Genomic DNA, 17420 nt, shown 5'->3' on the forward strand with positions numbered 1-17420 from the left:
GAGACTGCTTCATGTAAATGACATGACATGCACAAATCTTTCTTTTTTTTTGGGGGGGGGGGTATTCCTCATGCAGTTCAGGATTGTTGCAGTTCATCAAAAGGGTTACACCCGTTTTTTGTGTGCGGTTTTTTTTTCCTCCACCATGATGTGCGCACTACATGCTGTTTATTTTGATTTCCCATATCGTGATGCAAGGGTTGAGAAAGACGTGTTACACAGTTCATTCAGTATCATTCGTAATTGATTTATTCATTATGATCTTTCTCAGTATCATTCATAAACGACATATTTGAATTATTCATAAACAATTTCGCTGACCAGCTGTTGAGTACTTGGACATTTTCTGGCAACAACGGTGAGTATTTTGCTGTGGACAGCTGTGATTTCTTCTTTTTTCTCTCCCTTTTTAAAATAAAATTTTTAAAGTGACAAAAGTTGGTGCACGTTTCAAGATGCTTTGCCATTTGAAATTTTATGTATTGTAACTATGCGCTCAGTAGCCTAATTTACAGTACTTCAGATTTCAGACAATTTGCTACTTCATTAAACAAGACACTATTTCAGATATATCACCAATTCACTGAACATGAGCCAAGACTTCAAAAATCTGTCACACACATCTGTGTGGTGTGTGTATTATAAAGGGTCTCGGTGGTGTATGTGTGTAGTGGTAAGGGTCTCTGTGTTGTGTGTGTGTGTAGTGGTAAGGGTCTCTGTGTGTAGTGGTATGGGTCTGTGCGGTACAAGTTGTGAGAACTCCCACCTACTTGACCAACCATCCAGCTTCCCCCTTTTCTTTCTTTTAAGAATCTGAACAGACTGAGCACAACTCATATTCTCACATCTTCATGCAGCACACCTACTGGAAAAACAAGATATTCATGTATGCAAAATTTATTTTGAACATGTCACACAGCAAATGCAACTGCATCCTGGCAAACTCACATGATGTAAACACACACAAAAAGCATGTCATGTGTGCACAGTCGAACACGCACACAGTCAAACACACACACGTTTCCTGAGAGATGAGTCCGTTTCTCAATGGGAGTCTGAAGGATCACTTTCCGGCAGCCTGAGCTTTCCTCTGCTTCTGGAGAACCTGCACCATCTCCTCTCTCTTCCGCTTGGCTCGGATGTGGCAGCCCAACTGCACACAGTCACAACACAACATGCACATAGTGAAAATCTACCTAACAAACAATAAAATGGTCTGTTGCTGTCACAGTAAAATTTGTCCGAAAACCTAACACTAATATGACCTGCTCCTGTCCTGATAAAAGCTCTGTGAAAACCTTACAAACAGTAACATGGCCTGTTCTGTCCCTGTCACCTACCTGACAAACAGTGACATGACCTGTTGCTGTCCTGATAAAAGCTCTCTGTGAAGACCTGACAAACAGTAACATGGCCGGTTGCTGTCCTGATAAAAGCTCTCTGTGAAAACCTGAAAAACAATAACATGGCCGGTTGCTGTCCTGATAAAAGCTCTCTGTGAAAACCTGAAAAACAATAACATGGCCGGTTGCTGTCCCGATAAAAGCTCTCTGTGAAAGCCTGACAAACAATAAAACTTCTCTGTGGAAAAACAGTAACATGGCCCGTTGCTGTCCTGATGAAAGCTCTGTGAAAACCTACATAGCCCATTGCAGTCCTGATAAAAGCTCTCTGTGAAAACCTACCTAACAGTAACATGGCCCGTTGCTGTCCTGATAAAAGCTCTGTTCTTCTTCTTGGTTTGTGGGCTGCAATTCCCATGTTCACTCGTATGTACACAAATGGGATTTTACGTGTATGACCATTTTTGCCCCACCATGTACTGATGTAGGCAACCATACTCTGTTTTTGGGGTGTGCATGCTGGGTATGTTCTTGTTTCCATAGCCAACCAAATGCGGACATGGATTACAGGATCTTTAACGTGCGCATTTGATCTTTAATGTGCATATTTGATCTTCTGATTTCGTATACACACGAAGGGGGTTCAGGCACTAGCTCTATGTGAAAACCTACTTCACAAACAATAACATGGTCTGATGCTGTCCCAATAAAAGATCTGAGTCTGTGCATGTCAACAACAAAATAAATAACAATAACAACTGGTGCTAAGAACACAGAACATAAAGCCAAAAACTCAGATCTTGTGATTCATCAAGACAGTCAGATATATGCTTGTCTGTATGTCAATCATCACAGTGCATGGCTTTGCCTTTAGACATGCTATTTATTTAGTACCTGATAGAACACAGAACATAAAGCCAAAAACACTCAGATCTTGTGATTCATCAAGACAATCAGATATATGCTTGTCTGTATGTCAATCATCACAGTGCATGGCTTTGCCTTTAGACATGCTATTTATTTAGTATCCGATACAATGATAATCTGAGACACTGATAAACATTGTCAAACATTAACCCTTGCCGTACCTCATATATAAACTAACAATAACATGGAGTACCTCCTGGGTGACCAGTCACCCATGGTTCACACACACACACAAGAACACTCGACACACACGCACACACAAGCGCACATAGTCTGTAGATATCTCAATAAGAGATCTGTGTTTGTGCAAAGACGACCATAAAAATTCTCACTCTTGTTACTTCATTGAATAATGCAGTCAAAGCATACATTTTATTTTCTATTTAACTGGAGAACTTGTTCGGTACATAAAAACATTTCCAACAGTATGCCTGAAGCTAAAAACAGAAAAAAATGATATAAACCAATTTAAACATTCATGATTCCTCACAGCTAAACACTCAGATTCAGGAGACATCATGGCAGTCAGATATATGCTTGTCTGTATGTCATTCATCATCATGTTCAGCTTTATCGCATTACTGGCTGCAGAACATGAAAAACTTCAATACTGACGTAAATTATCTGCCTTGTACATAAACAACTCCAATACTGATGCAAATTATCTACCCTGTACATATTTCTTGGGGTAAAATTATGCAGTAAATAATTTTTGTTTTTACATTTACCTTAACTTGCTAACTGCATACTGTATGTCAATTCTTTAGCCTTCTCACCACAAATATACCAAAGGGACGCTCCCCACTCCTCCAATTTTTTTTTCTAATGCAGGAAATAATTGTTTCTACATCACACACACACACTGGTGCCTCCCTCTCCTTAAACTCCCTTCAGACACAATCACAAGTAGGTAAGATGCCTTCTCCTCACACTGCAAACAAGACAGCAGTATCAAGACCAGCAAGGTAACAACACCCAATCTAAAAAGCAACCAGCCAAGAATACTTCTACAGGCAATGCAGTACAATACATAAGGAAGACCACTGACTACAGAGTCCTCAAAAATGTTTTTTCCTGCACAATGCAACAGACTTTTTTTCTCACTATTGCCTCGTGTAACTGCAAGTATTTCTAAACATACTTCAAACATACTTTGTCAAGTTAGTGTATACTTGTGTCTTCTGCGAACTATTCCATTTTACACAGACTCTCCATTTTCCCTCCTTGATTAGAAGTGCTGGAGATAGTGGAACAGTGGGTGAGAGTTAGTGGCTGCTGCACACTGCAGGAATGTATTCCAGCAAAGTTCTCTGCTCTCATAAGGCAAACAATAACATAGGATTCAGTCCACACCATACATTTTAATTTCTAAAATAACTTTTGTTGCTGCAACAATTCCAAACATTTACTTCAGCACATAACGTTATATTTTATTGAATGTGAACCCACATAAGCATTTTTTTAAGCGAAGACGATGGTGGTGGATAGGACATGTTCTAAAAAAGCAACACTGCACCAGATGCAGTTCCAAGGGTAACCCTCTGATATACACAAAATGGAAAAAACAGCGCAAGGGAGACATGATGCAGTACAGTTGAAAAAGAACTAAAGGAGAATGGTAACACCTAGGAAATGCTAGCAAAGACAGCACAAGATAAGCAGCAGTGGAGACCTCTACTGACTGCTTTATTTCCCATAGGGCACAAAGACAAGAGTCAAGAGCATCAAGTTTTGCAGATTCAGTTTCAAAATCAGTGTTAGTGCGTACAGATCCTGGTCTGATTCCATATAGTGATATACACAGCACCACATCAGCTGTAATATATATATATATATATATATATATATATATATATATATATATATTTAATGAATTAAGAATAATAATAAAAACAGCAAAAACCTTAAGATAATGCTAAACACTCAGATTTTGGAGACATCATGGCAGTCAGATATATGCTTGTCTGTATGTCATTCATCATCGTGTTCAGCTTTATCACACAACTGGCAGGACATGAATGTTTACAAAACTAACCCAAATCATTTGCAGTGTTCACTTTTTAGGGGGGAAATATGGAGTAAAAAAAAAAAATTACAAAAAAAACCTAATAAATTTTTAACTCTCCTTGGATGTCAAACATTTTCTCTCTCACCACACACCCCTAACTGATCACCCCACCCCCTTTTCTCCCCCCATTGTACATACAGAGCCAGAGCACTCACCCAAATTATTTGCAATGTAGATTTTCTTTGAGGAAGGTGGGGAGGGATATGCAGTGACCAATTTTAGTTTTTGCACATCTTTCAACTCGAGTCATTGCAAAGGAAATTTTCTATCTAAAATTACGTTTAAATAACATACTTACCGTGACCCAACTAGTGCAGACTCCGGCAGGGGTCTGACATTCCTGTCCTGTGCAAACTACTATCCGCCTATGCGGAGAAAATGAGAGAACTACGGCCGATAACCTCCCGGAAGTAGGTAACGTCCCCTTTGTCCCCCTGGTTATCGCCCTCTTATCTGCATTTCAGTCCTTTCTTCATTTAATCACATACACACTTACCAGACACCCCAAACTACCCCCACCCCCTTTCACACAGTCACAATCAGGCTAACTCTATCTCCTTACTGCAAACTGGACAGCGATGTCAATATAACACTACCATCAGCCAAGCAACCAGCCAAGCAAACTGTTTCAGACAACCCAAAAACACTACGGCTGAAATGAAATATCTCTGATTCCCTGCACAGTATGATGTGTCTTTTCCCTCGGTCATCTCTGTAGTTTGTCTGCCTGCACTTCCATGTGTCTGTAAGCACAAGTGGTGCATGTCTGTGTGTGTGTGCACACATGCATGAGAGACTGCGTGTGTGTATGTCTTTGAGACCATGTTTGTGTGTCTCACAGTTTGTGTGACTGACAATGTGTTGTGTATATAAACTTCTCTCATTTACTTTTCAGTATGACATGGTCCAGTAGGCTATTGGATGGTATACACTTATAAGTTATGACAGCCAATCTAAGCAGGTGTGTTCCAACAAAAGCTCTAGTTTGTGAGTGCGAGTCAACAACAAATACTACTGCAAAGAAGAACATAAAGCCAAACACTCCCACTATGTGATTCAAAAAGACATTCACTTGTTGCTGGCTGAATATCATCACAGTGTGAGAACAAACTGTGACCTGAGACATTGTTAATAACAACCTTGCAAGTAACATCTTTGAGAAAATTTGCATAAATTCTCTCATCTTGGCAATATGATCTATGCAGAACTTATATCTGCTGTTCCAGTTATTTGTTTTCCTGTCAAACCTTGATGGAAGTGCATTATGGACAATGGATCAGGGACCCACTTGTTTGAAAGACACGTATATAACTTACAAGAAAACTTTAAAAGCTCAAGTTTTTATCACCCACCAAGGATTTGTCAACCACTGACCATTATTTTGTCATCGTTTAGATGTTCAGAAAATTTACTTTTCCGGTTCAGTGTGTTCACCTATTTGCATTTCAGTGCAAGCCTCTGGTTCACCAGAGCAGTTTACATGACTGAACTTTGAACCCAGCATTTTCATTTTGGTGTTGTTTGGAATAAGATAAGAAAAGTTTCCTTCGAGACTTCTTCCATAAGCTGAAACTGGCTGAACATTTTGCTGGTAATCCATTCCACAACATGATGAACACAAAGTGCAAGAGAAGAAAAGATTGCTGCTCACCCTCTTCTTGCAGAACTTCAAGGCACGCTTGTCTTTAGAGATACGCAGCAATTCCTGGCATCTTCTCTCGTACGGGGCAAAGCCAGCGATCTCTCTCACCAAGTCACGGACAAAGCGCGCATGCTTTGTGGCCACCTGGGATCAGTCATGAGTCAAGTCATGTTACATCAAGGTTTTTGTTTTATTTTTTTGCAAAGATTCAACAGATGTAACAGAATAGAATAATTTATTGTCATAAAACCTTAAGGTTTATAAGACTCAATAAAACATGTTATGAAAAGAAACTTTCGTGAACAGATTTTGCCATCCTTGGCTGTAATTCTTGTGTGTGTGTGTGTGTGTGTGTGTGTGTTTTCTCTAAAAATTAAAATAATCATTAATGACTGGTGATGGAATTGTTTCAAGTATCTTCACACATACCCCCTTTCTGCGTGACGGGCGATCTTTACGACTTCCTTCAATTTTGCTGACTTTACGGCCTTTCTGGAGACCAACAGCCAACTGGTAGCGAACCATCTGTTGTAAATCATATAACAAAGGATATCAATAGGATAATATAACAATAAATGATGTTAATCATAAAAAAAATATACAGTAAATTATGGTGTGAAAATGTTTGTATACGAGCATATGTCATTGTGTGTATACTGTGTGCATGTTGTGCGTGTAACCTATGTGTGTGTGTGTGTGTGTTTCATTTGTGTGTGTGTGTGTGTGTGTGTGTGTGTGTGTGTGTGTGTGTGTGTATACATGTTTGTGTGTGTATGTGTAGTGTCTTTTAACTGTAGTGTACTGGAAGCCTAAAAAATTATGTCAAATCACCAACATCACGGAACATAACCTGACAGCCCACCATATGTATTGTTCATTATCATGTGGAACAAAGTACTGCAAAATGGTAAAAATAAAACTGAAGAATGTGCTTTAGTATCTTAAGACTGGACTGATTCAGTGACTGAGCGAGTGTGCATGTCACTCTGTCAGTCACTGGATCAGAAATGTTGCTTTAACTATTTGTCATCCAATATGACTACTACTAATACCACCCACTATTCAAGTATTTTGTCATATGATTTCATGTGTAAGTGTGTATGACAACTGAAATGTCTACTGATCTGGAACACCACAATACCCTTTTCTTCTTCTTTTTTTATAACAATCCCAAAACACAATAACCTTGTAAGTCACAGTAAAAAAGCTACATAGCACCACATTTATTCTATAGTATTTTGCATTGATGTGAAACTCTGTAATTGTGCAGCAGCACAAATGAGCCACAAAAATATTCTGACTGACAGTCTCTCCTCACCCCCATCCACAGACACTAATAATAGTAATATATTAGTGTCTATGCTAATATGTGGCAGTTGTTCACAAAGGCCTCTCATTAGTGGTTACAAAGATGTAGTACACACTACTTATTGTTTTGTCCCTGTGTGAGCCTTGTTCATAAATTAAATAGACCTAACACTAATAGTTGTACTCAGTACAAGTAGTATCTTCATATAGTTGAACTCAGTGCAGTATCTTTAGTTTAATAATAATAATCTACTTCTTGTCATGCCATTCGTTTAAATCTATCAAGTTGAACTTCAAGTGACTTGGGTGTGCAGTGCTCAAACAAAAAAAAATAAAACATTAAAAAGGAAAGAGAAGAAGTGGTTGACCACTACCCGGGAATCCTGACTGGCTTAGTTCTAGCCCATTACCACTACTTTGAGTTTGATCCATGGTCTATACCATGGAGGTTTTAGAAGGTTATGGTGCTGAGTTTCCTCTTGAAATATTGTCGTGTGGTGATATGGAATAGAGAGGGACAAGAAATGTGAGCACTTGTAAAGAGGACTAGAGTACTTCACTTGAGAGAAGGTGGAAATGTGGATTCAGAAACACTTGAATTTTAAGAGGTAGGAACAGTCCAAGAAGGAAAATGCTTCATTCCTTACTTAGTTACTAGTTTCATCGAGTTACAATAACACCCCTTACTTAATTACTAGTTTCATCGAGTTACAACAAATTACATGAAAACAAACTAGAAATGACAAATTTTCAACATTCTACTAAACTAGGCCTTACGCATTTACGCAAATTCTCTCAAATAAATCAAATATTCACAGATGGAGTTAGATTACAATGCATACCTTCACACTTTTTCCACTTGCGATTTCGCGAGTTCCGGAAACGGAAGTTCAAAGTTAAATATTGCAGTGGAAAGGTTGCAGCCCACGAATGCAAAACAAACAAAAGCAAGAGAGGGAGACTATCGTTGAATCTGGAAATCATCCACACACATTCACACAAACGCGCGCAAGCGGGAACAGATGGTTTCGCAGTGTGTCGCCGGCTCGCACTCTACACAAACATTGAGACTAACACACAGGATTCCTGTATAATTAATAATAATAATAATGATACCCTTCATCAGAGATGCACTGTGGTGATGATCATTGAAATTAGTTGATCTGAGCATATAAGGATTGTGAAAAAGATCCAGAGTGTTGTCGTTAACACTGATACTGGAATCAAATATCGCATATTTGTTTAACGCATATACTGGACCGGCTCCATTCTTCTTGTGTCACGAAGCAGGATACTGCTTTCTGTTTCTCTGAGCAAACATGATACTTACTGCTGGTTTCTCTGATCAAGTTCCAACGTCGTTGATTAAAGCGCCTTGCAGTCCACTGGAAATCTAGTCTTGGAGGCTTTCACATCACATAGCGGTGACGACTACGAACAGTTCTGTTGACGGCAGATTTTCTTCGGAAGTTGTTTTTGTTGTTGTTGTTTTTTTGTTGTTGTTGTTGTTGTTTTGTTGTTTGCTTGTTTAATCTTGCTCTTTGCTCTAAGGACAGCATCATAAGACAGGCCAATTTTTTTTTTCCTGCTCTGCGAACAGTCAGCTAAGACTTACACTTAATACATTGAACGGCAGGGTCAGTTTCTGAACTCAGCCCATGCACTCATGTGTACGTCACAACTCAACAAACACTAACACCAACAGTGACAATAACAACATGAACATTATACTTAATCCACAAACATATATTTCATAATGTCCAAGCATCCCGATGTAAATGCACACTGACCCGTCCAGCAATATTCCTGAAACATTAACAAATTCAACTGACTGCTTCGTTACCCCTGTGTGTGTGTGAAAACGTCTTCTTCTTCTGTGCAACTCCCACATTCACTAGTATGTACACGAGTGGTCTTTTACGTGTATGACCGTTTTTACCCCGCCATGTAGGCAGCCATACTCCATTTTCCGAACGCTGATATGGATTACAGGATCTTTATCGTGCGTATTTGATCTTGGGCTTTCGTATACACACGAAGGCACAAGCAGGTCTGCACAAATTATGTTGACCTGGGAGATCGGAAAAATCTCCACCCTTTACCCACCAGGCGCCGTTACCGAGATTCTAACCCGGGACCCTCTGATTTAAAGTCTAACGCTTTAACTACTAGACTATTGCGCCCGTTGTGTGTGAAAACAAAATAGCCATTAGAGATATGAAAGAAGCATAAAAATTACTTACAGGGTCAAAAGTTCGCAGTGGTTCTGATTAGACCCATTCCTCAAGGGTGTCAGTCCTCTTTCCAAACTGGCGCCATAAGTAGCACGGGTTCATCGAAATCTACCAAAGCAAACAATGCTGAACAAACTATGCAAGGAAACCTAATTATCGGCGGTGTATCAACCTGCCATATGTTGCGAGGATCCTCAGTCTCCCCTTGATATGTTTGATATGGCTCCACTTATATCAAAATTACTCTCTCCAAAGACTCGCGGTAGAGTTCAGTTTAACGACTTACAGGTAAGTCCTTAAGGTCAACTCCAAAAGATTTTCCCTCTAAATGGAGCTCAAAGCGCTTTACAGTAAACATTAAACACACATAACACGCAATAACTTATAAAAAGGAAGTAGAAAAATAATGATTTAGCGCACAAAAGCATTAAACAGATTCAAAGACTACGCGTATCACATTACTTAATTACACACACGCACGCACGCACACACACACACACACACACACACACACACACACACACGAGTGTTCAATGGAAAGCGTTATAGATGTGGAATGTAAGGATGGGTGTGAATGACTGTGACAGACTGAAAAAGGCATTGTGTTCCAGATTCGTACAGCGTCGTGTTTCTCTCTGCTGGAAGTTTGGAACGCAAAAGATTCAATCATCAGCTGAAGAGCGGAGAGTCGAGAAGGGACATAGTTGCTTAACAGGTCAGAGAATAACTGAGGTGCGGTTCCAGGAATAACATGAAAAGAGAAACATGAGATCTTGTATGCAATTCTCTGCTCAGCAGAAAACCAGTGTAATCCTTTAAAAAAGAGACGTACAATGGTGAGACTCGCGTGCCTTAAAAACTAGATTGGCAGCAGAATTTTGAACCTGTTGGACGGGCGTAATAGCGGAGTGGTTAAAGCGTTGGACTTTCAATCTGAGGGGGGCAGAGGGGGAGGTTTGATGTGTCTCCGTAGATAGCCAGCAGGAAGGGAATGCAATAATCTAACTATGATAAATTACATGCACAAACTGTTCCAATTCAATTCAATTCAAAATACTTTATTTTCTGCTTAAACCAAAGCAGAAGATTCCCTTTCGGTTCACTCAAAATGCTTACCAGCAAACACCAAAGAGAAACACACACACACACACACACACACACACACACACACACACACACACACACACACACACACACACACATATCTCTGTCCGGCACACCCTTTCCTGTCACCACGCACACATCAGTCATCATGTAAAAAGAAAAACAATCAAGTAAGATATAGTGGAACATCTGTGTTTGCATGTGCGTGTGCGTTTGCGTGTCTCAGTGTGTGTGCGCGCGCGAGTGTGTGTTGTGTGTGCGTGCGCGCGTGCGTGTGTGTGTGTGTGTGTGTGTGTGTGTGTGTGTGTGTGTGTGTGCATTTCATTCATTATAAAAAGGAAAATATTCAGTACGACAGTTATAACATTTTAAAAGACAAATGCTCATCAACAAATACCAAATCCAAAAACGAATGAGCAATTGGCGCACCCTTCCATGATCACAATGCACATATAAACTACCATTTAAAAAGAAAACATTCAGGTAAGTAATAAAAAATACATTTTAATCAAATACATAAAAGGAAAATACACGTTAAGATAATTAAAATATTTTAAGACAAAAATGAAATGAAAGCACATGACACATACAAGCTTCGCTTACCGCAATGCAAACATCAATCATCATATGAAAGGAAAATAATAAAGACAGATTTCACTTTTAAAACATGAAACCACAGTTGAAAGGTCTAAAACCGCCACCAAGACGACAACCGCATGCAAAAAGCCCTGTCACAGCAAAGCGAAACACCACGCATTCATATACAACTTAAAGCATATGCACTTGACATTAGAACAATACTTGGTCCGTAATGAATTTGATAATAGTCTGAGAGCTAAACTCAGAACTGGTCTGCGATTCGGGCCAAAATCTGAGAGAGTCAACTGACGAGGTTTTAGACTTGAATTCAAGCACCTATAAAAGTCTCTTTCTAGTATATTGCTTATTTCCTTGTATGACAATGGGCAATGTATATTTATACTATCTGTATGATTCTTTGCTCCCCTTTTTGCTGCCCTGTCTGCTTGGCCGTTAGTAACCTGACAATTAAGTATATAATTTTTGACTGTACGAAAGTGTGTCTTCACAAGTGACTGAGAACGTTGCTGTTTTCGACGTTTTGCTCTGGCATTCATTATCAGTTGTTTCGCTTGTCCGTTTAACGACTTCTCTTTTACGAAGTCCTTTAAGTAATTTCCTGAAATTGTATTTAGAATTTTTTTGGTCAAATTTCACCCTCATTTGCCCAGTTTCCCGCAACCCTCCATCAATTCACATCCCCCACCCCTTCTAACCGAAAATACTCAAATGTGTTCATAAATACTTTAACAAAATGTCTTCAATCACTGATATGTGTGACGGGACATTAAACAAAATTCCTCCTCCTGTACGAGGGGTTAGGGGGGCGGGGGCGCATGTGTGTGGCTATCCCACCTTCTCCGACAATCCTCCCCTTGCCGTCACTTCTTTCTTTTCACACGCATGCATGCACACATAATTATAAGGAAGAAAGACAACTAATATTTTGGTTGCTTATTGCGTGAGGTATTAGCGCAAGAAGCTGAAGCGTCTTCGTTCCCTTAAAGGTATGCAGACACTGTGAGATTATGACTGAAGTAAAAGCCAAGTTCATCAATGTGGTCAGAAAACGAGATGGCAGTGTTTAAAAAAAATAAATAAATAAATATTAAAAAAAAGGGGGGGAGGGGGGGCAGGTTCGACAAACGAACGAACGAACGAATTATCTTCTCTTTCTTTACTAAAGAAAGTGGAATAAGCATGCATGTGGTTTGGGGGGTTAGGGGGGTTGTTTGTCTGGTTGGTTGGGTTTTTTTTTGGGGGGGGTTGTTGTTGTTGTTGTTGTTGTTTTGTTTGTTTGTTTTTTTAAGCCAACCCTCTGGGTAAAAAGAAAAAGAAATCAAACTGTTCACAAAAAGTTTGTCGACGTTCATACAAGACTTTCAGACACGCTCATATGCATAAAATACATAAGCATGTACATGTATATAATACATTCTTAATACCCGCATGCATGAGGAAGAAGCATAAGGAGGATAGTCTCACATCGGTAAAATAATAATCACGCACATCATAAACATACCTGCACATCAAAAACATACCTGCACATAATTATGCAAATGGATTTGATCTCTCTCACTCTCTCTCTTATATATATATATATATATATATATATATATATATATATATATATACGTATTTTAATTGTGTTTCAAGCGAATCAGAATATTGAGAATGCGAAAATTCTACTGTTTCATAAAAGGCCACAGCCCCTCATGAACGGGGTGACAGCAATATAAGTTTGAATACAGAATGGTGTCTGTAAAACTTCTTAAGAACTAATTGTTCTCTTTGCTTGCTTCTTTACACAATAGACAAATAAGTTCACTTTCACTGTTTCAGTATGTGGTCTGTAACGAAAACGAGAGAAACCAAAGCTGAAGATTGTCATAATAAAATTTAAATGTTTATCCATTTTCATATAAATTGTATATGCAGTGAAGTGTTCATTAAATGTGAATGATATGCAGCTTTAAATTTTATTAATGAAGTGTGGACATTAAGAAGGGATGGAATATTTTTTTCAAAAAGCAAACCACTTTTTTTTATTTTACGAACACAGCATGAAAGTGAATTCACAGTGTGGCAAATAATTGTTTGTTGGTATTATGCAGTGTTGTATTCAGAACGCAAAAACCTTACAATCTGAGCATCCTTTATAGTCTTCATGCACTGATGAGTACTTTCCCATTTCAGGCTGTCCACACAGGCCGTTCCATTATTTTAAGTGCAGATGACTGTGCTGATTCTAAGTGTTTCCTCTTCCAGTTACATGTAGTTCAAAGCTTTGACTGCAGAAAGGGCACCAGTGCTTCAGCTGTGAGGGGGCTGTAGGTCTTGGCTTTGGAGTTCAGGTAGTACAAGTCGTCCTTCACCTTGGTCAGGTCGTAACCTTGCTGCACGAACTCCACCTTGCGGTGTTTGAAGGTTGCTGACAGTTGTACTTCTGGCAAGACTCTAAGAAAGAGCGGGCGGGCGTAGAAGGGGAGATCGTCCTGGCACACTTTGTACACCTGCATCAGTTGTTCAGGTGTCATCCTCTCCCCTTCTTTGAGGGTCAAGGCCGCCATCCCTGCTCGTCCGCTGTGACCTTGAGGGAAAACAAAGTTACAGTTTAGTCCGAGACATTGTCAAAAGTCAACAAACAGGCTTTTGAGAAGGGGTGTTACAATAATAACGTGTGTAGGTGCAGGAATGGGGTGCGTAAATAATTCCATGTTTCCCTTAATAAAACACCTTACTTTAAACTATTTCTTTAAATATATTTCTTTTAATCGTATAGAGAATGGAAATGTTTTGTCCAGTCAAAAGAAAAAAATACGGATTGAATGTCTTTTTCAAAGGAAAAAAAATCTTACCAGGTATTTCGACACCATATACATTGACGTCATGAATGAAATCTAGACAGCACATGATGTTGGCAACTTCCGTTGTAGATACGTTCTCTCCTTTCCATCTGAAACAAAGGATTCAAAAATATAAACTCTCTCTCTCTCTTTCTTTCACACACACACACACACACACACACACACACACACACACACGCACACACAGATGCAGAGACGCATCCACCCCTCCCCCACCCCCCACTCCCCTACCGCTCACAAAAATACGAAAAGATAAAACGGGGAGTAAACGTCAATCTGAACCCAAGACCTGAACATTATAGGCCTGTATACGAACAGGCGCATGCACGCAAGCACAGACACAGACACACACACACACACACACACACACACACACACAGGGATTTCATCCGTTGTTCTCCTTGCAGGGGAGGGGGGAAGAAGGAAAAAAGAAGCGGTCCTCACCTGAAGGTGTCACCGATCCTGTCATAGAAATAGAGAAAGTACTCTTCGTCCAAATACAGAATGTCCCCGTAGCTGAAATACACGTCTCCCTCTGTGAAGGCGTTGCGGACCAGTTTGCTCTCGTTGGCTTCCCTCGATGCCTTGTACACCGCCAGGGTCCCGTTGGACAACATGTGGTCTGGAACTTTGTTCAGGTACAGCCCTGCTTCGCCTGGAATGGAACGGGAATTTCTATAAGAATCAAAATAGAACTAACAAACATGGTGAGTATTTGTAAGTATAGTAAACAGATCAATGTCTTTACGTCGTGTAGATTTTCCTTCGATGCCATGTGACCATCATAAATAAACAGAACACACACACACACACACACACACACACACCTTCACCTATCCCGTAGTCTTGTGGACCGTTGGGGCGTCACAGGTGATCTGGCAACCAGCATCCTCCAATCCTCTCGGTTTTCTGACCTCCTGACTGTATCGCTCAACCTCAAGCCCGTCCATTCTGGGATGTTGTCCTCCCATCTCTTCCTCTGTCTGCCTCTCCTTCTCCCTCCTTGCACTGTGCCCTGCAGGAATGTCTTGGCAAGCTCTGATGATCTCATGACATGGCCATACCATTTGAGCTTGCGTCTCTTGACCAAGGTCAACAGGTCTTCGTAGGGCCCAATGACTTGCCTGATTCTGTTTCGAACTTCTTCGCCCGTGATATGATCTTTGTAGGAGATGCCCAGGAGTCTTCGAAAGCATCTCATCTCAGTGGACTGTATTCTCTTTTCTATTTCAGCTGTTGAGATCCACGATTCACATGCATACAAGAGTATTGATGTCACCAGGGTACACATCAGTCTGATCTTTGAGCCGAGTGCAATGTTCCGGTCGTTCCAGATGTACTTGTTTTGTGAGTGCTGCTGTCGCCTGTGCAATCCTGGAGAGTACTTCGGGTTTGGATCCCTCATCTGTCACAATCACACACACACACACACACACACACACACACACACACACACACACACACACACACACATTCAAATCCATCGTTAATGATGAATACGTCAGTGATCCCAAACTGCATAAGAACGCAGCCTACGCAAGCACAGACACAACACACACACGGCACACTGACACACAACACAGGGATTCATCCGTTTGTTCTCCTTGCAGGAGGGGAATGAGGACAGATGCGGTCTCCGAAGGTTCCAGAACCGTCATAGAAAAGAGAAAGACTCTCGCTCAAAACAGAATGCCCGTACAAGGAAATCCGTTCCCTAGTGAAGGCGTTGCGGACCATTTGCTTCTTGCTTCCCTCGATGCCGTACACCGCAGTCCGTTGACAACATTTCGACTTTGTCGTACAGCCTGCTTCGCCTGGAATGGAACGGAATTCTAAGAGAATCAAAGACTTGAACTAACAACATGGTAGCATTTGTACATATAGTAAACATCAATGTCTTTACGCGTGTAGATGTTTTCCTTTCCTGAGGCCTGTGACCTCAAAATAAACAGACAAACACACTCCCACACACGACACACTACACCTCACACGCACCCACTCATCACACACACACACACAGCACACTCCACCACACGCAGCCACAACCTTCACCTATGGCCCGTAAGTCCTTGTGGACGTGGGGCGCCACAGTGATCTGGACCTATCATCCCCATTCTCTCGTTTTTGACCTCTGACTGTACGCTCTCAAGCCGTCCTTCTGGGATGTTGTCCTCCATCTCATTTACTGGTCTGCCTCCTTCTCCCTCTTGCATGTGCCTGCAGGAATTCTTGGCAAGTCTGATGTCTCATGGACTGCGCCATTCCATTGAGCTTCAGTCTCTTGACCAAGTGTTAAATCTGTCTTTCGTAGGGCACAATGATTGCCTGATATCTGTTTCGAACTTCTCGCTCGTGATATGATCTTTGAGAGATGCCCAGATCTTGCCAAAGCATCCATTCATGTGAACTTTATTCTTTATCATTTCAGCTGTTAAGTCGACGAGTTCATGCATACATGATATTGATGTCACGGTACGCATCGTCTGATCTTTGAGCCACACACACACACACACACACACACACACACACACACACACACATTCAAATCCATCGTTAATGATGAATACGTCAGTGATCCCAAAGATGAGAACGCAGCCTAAAGGCAGACACACAAATGCGGGCACACTGTGGAGAGGCAACAGCAGGCGATCGATGAGTCTTGTCTCCACTCTTTGTGGGATTGACGCATCTGGTCGAGGTCCTGAACTAAACACGCTTCTCCTCAACCGCCAGAACTCCCGAACAAGGATAGGAATGCCGCGGGTCCTAAGGGAAGCTTTCAGACACTTTGAAGCTTTTCTGTGGTCTTCCGATGTTCCTCGCACCAGCGGCTGACCAAGAGAGAGAGAGAGAAAAAGACTTGGTTAATCTTATGTCAGCCATTCGGACTACATATTCAATCCATCGACGCTGGGATTTCATGATGAATGCTTTAGATCCGGTCAACTTTGCTCTGCGAAGCTCTTCTGTCCGTTCTCCCACAAGATGCCCAGGCAAGCATCAGAGGTGAAATTGATCCAGTGCTCTTATCTGTTTCCAGTACAGTGTCCATGTTTCAGCCGTATATCAGGGAGATGATGACAACTGCCTCGTAGACTGCCAGCTTGCAGCACTCGTATATACATACAAACAAAGACCTACATACACATTTACATACTACCTACCTACCTACCTACCTACCTACCTACCTACATACATACATACATACATACATACATACATAAATACATACATACACACACAAAAAATCAATATATAATTGCCAAAATAAGAAAGGCAAAGTGATGTCCACATTTGGGACAGATTTGTTTGCTTACTGCCTCACGGATCGTCCTCCTGTTAAGCTCA

The 17420-nt window shown here is 40.8% G+C and overlaps 2 protein-coding genes across 2 annotated transcripts in view; both read right to left on the bottom strand.

The window, feature by feature from the left end:
- Nucleotides 1-881: 881 nt before the first annotated feature.
- On the bottom strand, nt 882-8191 carry LOC143282477 (large ribosomal subunit protein eL36-like). Its single transcript, XM_076588130.1, has 4 exons — nt 8131-8191; nt 6410-6505; nt 5990-6124; nt 882-1153 (listed from the first exon to the last, which is right to left on the bottom strand). Exons 2-4 carry the CDS (start codon nt 6503-6505, stop codon nt 1064-1066), a joined length of 321 nt encoding a protein of 106 aa, XP_076444245.1. The 5' UTR covers nt 8131-8191; the 3' UTR covers nt 882-1063.
- A 4650-nt stretch (nt 8192-12841) lies between these two features.
- The window catches only part of LOC143282478 (long-chain fatty acid transport protein 2-like), a 31324-nt gene continuing 26745 nt past the window's right edge, over nt 12842-17420 (bottom strand). The window contains exons 10-12 of the mRNA XM_076588131.1: nt 14517-14727; nt 14064-14161; nt 12842-13795 (exon numbers count right to left, since the gene is read on the bottom strand). Of these exons, the coding sequence (XP_076444246.1) occupies nt 13485-13795; nt 14064-14161; nt 14517-14727 (620 nt within the window). The 3' untranslated portion in view covers nt 12842-13484. The remainder of the gene's footprint in view (nt 13796-14063; nt 14162-14516; nt 14728-17420) is intronic.

The sequence above is a fragment of the Babylonia areolata genome, chromosome 5 (genome assembly GCF_041734735.1).
Source record: "Babylonia areolata isolate BAREFJ2019XMU chromosome 5, ASM4173473v1, whole genome shotgun sequence".
NCBI classification, from domain to species: Eukaryota; Metazoa; Mollusca; class Gastropoda; order Neogastropoda; family Buccinidae; genus Babylonia; species Babylonia areolata.